Source organism: Penaeus chinensis, chromosome 27, assembly GCF_019202785.1.
Source record: "Penaeus chinensis breed Huanghai No. 1 chromosome 27, ASM1920278v2, whole genome shotgun sequence".
Lineage (NCBI taxonomy): Eukaryota > Metazoa > Arthropoda > Malacostraca > Decapoda > Penaeidae > Penaeus > Penaeus chinensis.
Genome location: NC_061845.1, coordinates 5,186,048 through 5,196,047, shown reverse-complemented (window position 1 = coordinate 5,196,047; position 10,000 = coordinate 5,186,048). Strand labels below are relative to the sequence as shown.

Sequence of the window (10,000 nt, the reverse complement as noted above, 5' to 3'; positions counted from 1 at the left end):
ATTCTTGGCTCGGGTTTTTCATTTTCTACTCTCTTTATCATTTAAATTACGATTCTTGGCTCGGGTTTTTCATTTTTCTTCTTTCTTTATCATTTAGATTACGATTCTTGACTCGGATTGTTGGCTGGAGTTCGGGACTTTGTCTCTGACGGGTGCGGTCCTTTTATAAACATTTACCTTTTCTATAAGTAAGGAAATTAGATATCTACAAAATTAGAAACTCTGGCATAGTCATTTACTTGGGATTCTGAGCCCATATGATTAATTAAAGGTATATGGAAGATTTGAACTGAAGACCGATCAAGTTGTGAACTTCGTTTAAAGTCATATTGTTCGTTTACATAGTGCCGTAGTTACCTAATGATAGCTTTTCAAAAGTAGGTAATTTGTGCATTCAAACGAACTTATCAAAATCGCAATACAATTTATAAACAAAAACAGGTTAACAATATAAGAGCACATTGTTTACCTTCTCCGTCTGCCATGATGCTTGATGCTGTTGCCATAGCAACTGTTTACATCGAATAAGTACCTAAAAAAAAAAAAAAAAAAAATAGATAAAAAAAATGAATATTGCACATTTTGAAATTAATGCGCATGAAAATATTTACTTTTAAAATATATCACTCGCATGAACACATTATGATTAACATCTGACTACAAAACAGCTGACCAATGTAAACAAACAGACGACCTTCATAAGCCCTTCCATTGGCAGGGACACTGTTTGGGGAAAGCCGGTACATACTACGCGTCGTCACTGATGCTATATTGGGCTTTTCAGTCAGGTGGTCGAGTATGCGGATACGAAGAAGCCTTTCACTTCAAGATTAAACAGAGGTTAATAGGTCCGTGGAGTCAAGGAGCACGGCGTTGCGGCGTAGGCTAGGGAAGGAAAAAGTGATTTCAAGGAGTCACCTAAGTCGAAAGACAAGGTTTGATGGACTGACTTCCAAAGAAGTGTGTTACTGTGCCATATTATATTATAGAATCGATTTTATAATATGTAAATTGTTGGAATTTTCTTTGTTCGTTTGTGATTACTGTATTCAGAATTAATGCATTGGATGAAACAAGGAAAAATCTGCAAATGTAATGTTTTTTCATAAAAATTGTGATGCGTAATAGATGATTTTTAACATATTGCCATGGTCCTTTCAGGTTTCATGCTTGACTGTGATAGCAGTAAATTCATTTCTGTTTTACAAGAAACCGAAGGTATTATCATTCAAGAGGTGTAGTTTCAAGAGTTGATTAGAGCTTCAGTTAAAGGTAAAATTAATAGAAAGAAAAATGCAATTATAAAATGCAATCTGTGATTATACATATTTAGGCATATGTATTCAAATTAGATAAATACTGAAATATTATGTCTTACAATGTCTGTATTATATTTGATCTTTATAATATTTTATAGTTTTATAGTCTTCAGGTTTTGATTGCTATATATGTGTAGCCAATGATATAGTTGCAAGAGAGGAATAGATGTATGTATTTTTTGTAGATTAGTAATTCCTTAGATATTACAGTATTTTTTTTTTTATAGAAGATTAAAGTTCATGAGATATTCTGCTTAATAATTGTTTTAGGCATAGTACTATTCAAAAGTAACAACTTTTTATTTGGTTTAACAGAATACGTTAAGGTATAGTTATTCAGCAGATCTGATGCTAATTTTTGTTATGAAGCCTGCTTATGAAACTGAGCCAATTAACTGAATTTCCAGTGATAGCAGTGAAAACAAAATAGTGGCAATACAGTAATTTTTTGAAAGTCAGATAATAGCATTTAGGTTGGTTTAATTTTTTTGAGATATTGTAAAAATGCAACTAGTATTTCTAATCAGTTTTTCCTATTTTTATACACCATGTTATAACATATATAGTATATGATCTCTGTTGCCCAAAAGTCCATCCATATGATTTATTCAGGTTTGGTATGGGGAGATTTTATTTTTGTCCTAGAGCAGTTTCAAAGAAACTTTTCATGTACATTGTTCCCCTTGATAATGATTAGGAATGGGAAATTTTAATTTTCATGAAGATTTTTCAGTCAAAAACTATATTTATATACTTCCACACTTTACATTATGATTCCATCACTTTATCTTCAATTATTAAGCCATTACAATGTGGAATTCTCTCTTCTTAAGATAAGCCTAAAATCACATTGCTCAAACTTGCCTTTAATGCATTGGCCATAGGTGATATGCCATCCATCTTGGTGATTATTTGCAGACACAAGGTGATGCCCCATCACATAATAAATCCTGATTGCCAGGATGAGGTCTCATGTGCTCTTCTGTAAGGTAGACAAGTAGTATGCACTAATTGTATACATTCTTGCTTGACAATTCCAGAAATTTTACATGTTATTAGGTTAACCCCCTGGCAACAGGTGATGTCTTAACAAATATTTTTTGACAATGGGTGAAGGCTCATCAAGTCATGAGTTGTGTCCAGATTCTTGTGCACCTTACTCATAGAGTAGCATGTGCTAATGTATGCCCATCCTTCCCTGACTCTACAAAAAATTTCCCTGTCGTTAAAAGAATTGACTACTATTGGCAAGCTATTTTAGTTGTCTATAGGATACCTTGGCTAAAGTTACTAAATCAAGTCCCGGCTCCCTTTACTCCCTTTACTCCCTTTTTTTTTGGGTCATTTTGAATAGAAAACTTTTTTGAATTTGAAAGCATTTTTTTATGGCTCTTAATTGATAACTAATCCTTGCCAATCCTATATCCCCCTTGACATCAGGTGTACTTTACCTTTGTATAAATCAGGAAAAACTGAATGATTTTAACTCTAATTTTCTTTAATTTTCTAGGTATATTCAATTTGATCCCCAAAGAGTGTGAATATTTTATGATCCAACAAAATTTTGTTTTCACTGCATTAATCCTTAAAGGACATCAGCATTATGACATTTGAAAACTCACATTCATTTTCCATCATTCAATGGACATTAGATACAATATTCCTTGTATCCTACCTGACCATGCCTGATTATAGTATACATGTCCTTGAAAGGTTGAAAGACCAGTGTTTAATGCTTTTTGTGTGGATTGTTTACAACATTGTTTTATTCTTGTTTTTATCTAACATCAACAAAAACTTTGCAAGCTGAAAATTATCATTTCACAGTTCAAATGCTTCCTGATATGGGTACTGCCACTCTTACTGAAAATGTTCACTATACCCTGTTTGATTCTTCTGGTTTCATACAGTAATTTTGAAAAGGACATATCAATTTTGTTTAGTTCTTCTCTATTTTGGTAAGTAAGAGTCTCTATATGTTAATCTTTCCCAGGACAAGATAAAAAAAAAATACTTTTCATTCCTTTGTATCACAAAATATATACTTTTATGATAAATAAATTACAAATACATAATACAAAGTTGTTTCATACCACTGCCACCAAGAACCCAAACCACATAAAACATATCTATGAGAATATGATTTTGTGAGGATTTCATATTTTATTATTTTTGTTTCATAAATCGGGATTAAGTTCAAAAAGGGAAGCTAATCTTCTTTCTATTTCTAAAGTGATACAATATATTTCATGATCTCTGAGTTACAACTTTCCATTACACAGACACATCAGTGTTACATAGAACAAAACCTGGTATTTTTACAGAAACTACAATTTAAACTCTGTTTTTACTAAAATCCTACCCCATGGGCTTTGTAAGGGGGAAGACTATTAAAATTAAAAACACCTGATATATTTGTGTCAGACAATTCTGTAAAATCCTCCATATAAACTCACTCTGTGTCAAGTTCAACAAAGTACAAATAATTTGTCAGTCTTGCTTTAGTATATAAAGAGGATTTAGAAATATTAAAAAGGATTTGTTAAGAAAATTCTCAATAGATGTGAATTATATTTCTGACACCATAAACATATGTTTACAAACATAGACAATGTAGTATTTGACACATTGATTAAAATTTATTCATGATGAGGTAACGAGTTTTAGGGCTGATGCAATACTTAAATATCACTTACATTGTGATAACTGTTATTTAGAACTTGTCCAGGTAACAGCCTTTATATTAACCTGCTTAATGATGCTGTGCTGCCAATACTGCTTATAGAAAGAGACAGCTTTTTGATTTTTTAGTGTGATGCTTTGTATACGTTGTTATTTGCTTCTGTTGAATAACCTAACCATCTCCCTTCTATAGGGTGAAGTCACATAGTCAGATTACAACTGAAATAATATTGCCTATACATTATATGTAGCCTGCCTAGGATAGTATGTCTAAGAATGTAGCCATATGATGTGCTGCACTGATTCTTATGTAGATTAAATCTCAACTGACTATGTTAATGAAATCTGTAGTGCATGATGCTCCTGCAAGAGAGAAGAATATAGAAAATCCTCTTCTCTTACAGACTCCTCTGCATCACCATGTCCTCTGTGTGTACATGAGGGTTAAACTGCATAAGATTGTTATGCAGATGAGGAAATATAAGATATGAATTTTCAATTGTCTGAACAGAAGTTAATAACAATGCCACCACATAAGCCTCTGTCCTCACTAAGAGATATATGCATTCACTGGACTTTAGAGTGGATTTCTAGTGTTGTTAAGGTTTGTGGATCACATCAGCAGCACAAGCATCAGAGGCTTTACCTTATCTCTTCCCTCAGCTCTAACATTCGACAACATCTTCTTTTCCTTACCTTCAGACAACCTTTGTATGAAAGGAACTTGACATACAAGTGCTTGATGCTACAGTTACTAGGAGACCAAAATACCCGGAATGTTGACTTTAGCTGTGCAGGTTTTGCCTATCTTTACGAGGTAAACCACCTGTACAGGATCCTTACTGAGGCTCAGATAACAAATCTTACAAGACTGGGAATAAACTGTAACCTTAGGACTATGGCAGACAAGAAATGCCTTATGGAAGTCAATGCTACTTTCTACCCTGTATTTAACAAGATGACAAATCTCTGCTGGGTCAGGCTAGTAGGAGTGGCTGATAAGACCCTCTTAACAGCACTTGGAATGAATTGTCCACACCTTGAGTACCTATATGTTGATGAATCCCACAGGGTGAATGATGAAGCTGTGGCAAACCTTCTCCTGAGAGACTCAGTGGATGTGGCATTCCAAAACATAAAAGACTTTGATCTCCAAGACATACCAACAAATCCTTGTGCCTCTAGTCTTAAGGTGATAGGCCTTAATGGGACAGAGGTGAGCATGAAGAGTGCTCTCATCATCTTACACTGTGTCCCTTACCTTGAATCCTTTGAAGGAGATGTAAATGCAGGTTCTTTATGCAAAATAATAGAGAGCCTGCAACCAGAGGATGGTCACAGATCCTTCAACCTACAGAAACTTTGGGACACAAGAATCCTACCCAACCAAGCCTTACTCATAAACAGAGTGTGCCCTCACCTTACTTATCTCTCCACTGATGCCTCTTCCCTCTTTGACTTGCACCTTCTTAGTTCTGTCTCATCCCTTACCCTTAAGCTTTACTTCCAGAATGCCACTATTGAAATCTACAATTACCTTTTAGTCTCTGGTGTGAATCTGAGAGAGCTTGTTCTTGTAGACCATATCAATTGCTGCCTGGACCTCACATGGCTTGTGGAACTCACTCCAAACCTAGAGCATCTAGAGGCCACCATCATGAAAGAAGAAGGGAGGAATATATCACAATGGCCTCTCCTGAAAACTGCCAAAATAACCTTAGAGTCCTCGAAGCCCCTTTTTGCCTTGATGACACATGCTCCCAGACTGAAGGATCTTGATGTCACCTTTGAAACATGGTCGGGTCTGGATTCATATGAGGATATCAATGATACCTTGATCACTAATGCAGTTGTCTCTGGCAGTCTACAGAACTTACAAAAGTTGAAGATAAATAAATGTGCCATTAGTATGAAGGGAATAGACTGCCTTATCTTAAACTGCCCAGATCTAATGTATCTGGCACCCCTTGCTTTTTGGAATGGTGTTTCTCATGAAGATCTTCAAATTCTCCGTCAAAGAATGAAAGAAAATAATTGGTGTTTTAGATTGGTTTTACGTGTGGACTGGGAAGATGGTCAAAGGTCATCAGGTATTTGTCATAATAATGATAAGTCTGCTCTTATGTTGGCTTGTAGCTGATATGTTTGCTTATATCAGTCATTTTGTCAAATGGTTATGATGCTAATTTGAACATTCATATGTTAAGAATAATTCTTTAGATTGTTCTTTTTGCCACAGGATTGCATCAAGATATATAAAGTCACTGGAAAAAGTATAGATCACAGAGATCATAAGGCCCAAGACTTAATATGTTATCCATAGAAAGAAGAAAAGAAATTAAAATAGAGATAAAAAAGGAATTGACACTCTAGATGGCAGCAAATTCAGCATAAACACTTTTAACTTATTAACATTTCTCTGGCAGTTTCTACAATAGTTACAGGCCTTGTTTCCTGAAGAAAAATCAAACCATGATTAGAGGAAATTTTCCCATTCCTGGTAATATTGTATCACTTTTTGTGATAGCAGCGTACTTATTTCTTTTTATGCTAGTTAGTTTTATGATTCAAAAGAAAGCTCACTGAAAGTTCTCTTTTCTTACAGACTCTGCAACATCATTGTATTCAGTAGGCGTGATAAAATGGGTCTAAACTGAATGTATATGGTATAAGCAGAACATTTTTTATTTTATTTTTGATAACTGATTGAAATTCATAGTGAAATATAAAAGAAATAGCTATGCCACCATATGAAATATTACCCTCCCTGACTGACATATGCACTGAACAAGTGTTGATCATGCTCTATAACAGCATTAGTGTCAGTGCAACACCCAAGAAACGTAAACAACAACATGATTATGTTTCTTCAACCCTGAATTCAAATATTCGGCAGCATCTAATCAATATTATATTCCAACAACCCTTGCATAAGAAAACTTTCACTGGCAAATGTATTCTTCTGGAGATGCTAGGGGACTGTAGTACTCAAACCATTGACTTTAGCCAAGTAGGAAGTGTGTATATTGATGAAGTGTGGCACTTTTACCGCACTCTCACCATTGGCTTAATGACCAACCTTACCAAGCTTGGGCTGGCTTGCAATCTGAGGAAATTGAGTGATAAGAAATATCTTTTAGATGTTAATACTTCTATTTATCGTGTCTTCAGCCAAATGAAAAACTTGCGATGGGTTACGCTGATTGGTGTGGGAGATGGGACATTGCTGGAGAGTCTGGGTACAAATTGTATTCACCTTGAATACCTCAATGTCAATGAATCTTTTAGAGTAAATGATGAAGCAATTGCCAGTCTTCTGCTGAAAGATCCAGAGCTTGCACAGGGTCAGAGTGAAGATACCCTCTGCCTCCAAGACATCCAGACAAATCCTTGTGCATTGAATCTCAAGATGGTAGGTGTCAGTGCAACCAGTGTCAGTTTAACAGGTGTTTTTGTCCTTCTTCACTATGTCCCCAAGCTTGAGTCACTTGGAGGCCCCATTCAAGCTGGGTCTGTAAGCAGTATTCTAGAGCATCTAAACCCAGAAGATGGGAGCAAGGTTTTGAAGCTGAATGAAGTATGGGAGACGAGAATTCTTCCTTATCAAGCATCTCTTTTGAGTATGATGTCTCCGAACCTCACTTGCCTCACTTGTGATGCCTCTTCACTTGACTCTTTGTACATCATCAATTCCATTTCAGCTCTCACCCTCAAACTCTACTTCCGAAACTGTGTCATTGATATCTATAACTACCTCTTAGGCAGTGGCCAGATCCTCAAAAAACTTATTTTTGTGGACCATATCAATTGTGGTTTAGACCTGTCATGGCTGGTTGAACTTACCCCAAACTTGGAGCACCTGGAGGCCACACTTACCAGGGAGGATGAGGCAGAAGTAGCAAAATGGCACTTCCTGAGGGTTGCCAAAGTCACTGTGCAGTCCTCTAAAGTCACACTTGCATTGCTGACACATGCACCAGCACTAACAGACCTGGACATTACATTTGTAATGGAACCTTATAAGGAGACCTTTGAATGCATCAATGATGACTTGATTATCAGTGCATTGGTTGACGGTGGTCTTACACAACTACAGAAGCTGCACATCAATGAATGTGCTTTAAGCATGAAGGGCGTAGTGTCCCTCATCCTGCACTGCCCAAATTTGACATACTTGGCACCTCTTGCATTTTGGCATGGTGTAAGCCCTCAGAGCATTTATGTGCTTTGCAAGAGGATAAAAGAAAGGAACTGGAAGCTCAGAATTGTTAAGCATGTTGATTGGGAAGATGAACATGAGTCTAATGAACATTATGATATTTTACACCAAATGGCTGCTTGTACCTGTTCTGGGGGTTCATAGTAATTGTCATAATTGCTGCTAAGTGTAGAGGCCAATTGTACTTGCTGTAGTGAGTAATGAACTAGGGAAATTATGATAAAGAACTGTCTGTGGTTGAGATTTTATTAGTTGCTGCTCTCTCGTCTTTTCTCTTCTCTTCTCTTTTTTTAAATTTCTTTTCTCTTTCCTCTTGTCTTGTCTTCTCTCTGATCCTCCCTATCTTCCTTTTCCCTTCCCTTTTCCCAATCTCCTACTCCTCCCATACTTACCCCTTCCTTCCTTTTTTGTGCCTATTATATGTCAGTTTTTATATTTTATATACTGCCATTTTTACCTATTATATGTCAGTTTTGATATTTTATATACTACAATCTTTATAAAGTAATTAGGTAAGTGTAACTAGTAGAAGTAGAAGTAGATAGATATAGTATCAGAAGTAGTTTTTTTTCACATAACAGTAAAGCAAAATCTACAAGTGCATTTGTTGCCATGATTTGAATGTAAATTGAGCGAACACACTGAGTAAAGTATTTTTGTAAACAATTCTTAATATATTTTACTTTATGATGAATATAAAAAAAAATGTTGCATATGACCTTTGTAAAGATGTCGTAGTTCTTTTAGCTTTGGTTTATTTGTTTCATAATGCTTTTTAAGTTGAACAAAAAGTAAAAAAAAAAAAAAAAAGTGGAAAGTCCACTATATTGAATCATAGTCATATTAATAGTATTAATAGTACTTAAAAAAAGGGTTATTTTCTAGGGAGTATAACTGTTGAATGTTTAGTTTAGAGAATTTAAGTTCTATAATTTAAATGTGTTTAATAATTTTAATGTCATTACCTTCAAACTTGATGTAAATAGGCAAAATTTAAGGTGATATATATAAAAAAAAATATTGGTTTTATTTTTAGAAAATGGTTACTGCAATATTTGCTATCTTCCATTGCTTCTTTTATTTATATTGTATTTAACCAACTTAATTTTTTATTCTTACATCAGTATATCATGTCTAAGATTTGAACATTTTAAGAAAATTCATTGTAGAAAATAAATGATGATTCCTCATTAAGAACACCATGATCAACCTTTTATTTAAACTGGAATGTTATGTACAGCATATTTACAAACATGTTCTCAGAGTCGTTGTTATTGACTCCAAGGGTTTGACAGACCATCCAAGAGGGTTCTTGTAAGCTTATAAAGGTCCATGCCTGCTTTTCATTTTCTAAAAACCCATTTACCTAGTGAGTGAAAGTATGTGTGACCACCCTATCTGCACATAGACAGTCACAGATTTCCCTCTCTTTCACACATCATATTTATGCACAACCTGAAAAAGTGTGTGTGAAAGTGTGTGGCTGTGTGTTAGCAAAAATTAAGTGAAAAACTCTATAAACTCTATTTTATAATGATATGCATATTTGGAGTGATTTATCTAAAACTAAAGTGTATAAAATAACTGTCTGTTAGAATTATATGCTTTGGGGGTCAGGGAAAATTTTGAAACTGTATTGTAGGGTTGATGGACTGAAATTAATGTAACATAAAAAGGGAACTAGAACTTTCTATATGTGGAATGATTTGAGATGTCTTGTATAGTTTTCATACATTTTTATTTAATTATTCTCATTAGGGGGCAATAATTTCTATATCTC

General features: G+C 34.8%; 2 protein-coding genes across 6 annotated transcripts in view; one reads left to right on the top strand and one right to left on the bottom strand.

Annotated features, from left to right (window-relative positions):
• The window catches only part of LOC125039456, a 5,902-nt gene extending 4,973 nt beyond the window's left edge, over positions 1 to 929 (bottom strand). Inside the window, exons 1-2 of one of the 3 annotated variants that reach the window (XM_047633407.1) lie at positions 749 to 929; positions 470 to 532 (exon numbers count right to left, since the gene is read on the bottom strand). In XM_047633407.1, coding sequence (XP_047489363.1) covers positions 470 to 506 — 37 coding nt within the window. In that variant the 5' untranslated portion in view covers positions 507 to 532; positions 749 to 929. Of the gene's footprint in view, positions 1 to 469; positions 533 to 673 lie in introns of all 3 variants that reach the window. The other 2 variants (XM_047633405.1, XM_047633406.1) reach the window with 2 other exon arrangements.
• Positions 801 to 9,422, top strand: LOC125039455. Of its 3 annotated transcripts, none has more exons than XM_047633404.1 (3): positions 801 to 935; positions 1,162 to 1,272; positions 6,607 to 9,422. In XM_047633404.1, exon 3 carries the CDS (start codon positions 6,742 to 6,744, stop codon positions 8,362 to 8,364), a length of 1,623 nt encoding a protein of 540 aa, XP_047489360.1. In that variant the 5' UTR covers positions 801 to 935; positions 1,162 to 1,272; positions 6,607 to 6,741; the 3' UTR covers positions 8,365 to 9,422. The 3 variants fall into 3 exon arrangements, with proteins under 3 accessions (XP_047489360.1, XP_047489359.1, XP_047489358.1); XM_047633403.1 differs by having other exon boundaries at positions 4,406 to 6,746; XM_047633402.1 differs by having other exon boundaries at positions 823 to 960; positions 4,406 to 6,746.
• The last annotated feature ends 578 nt before the right edge of the window (positions 9,423 to 10,000 follow it).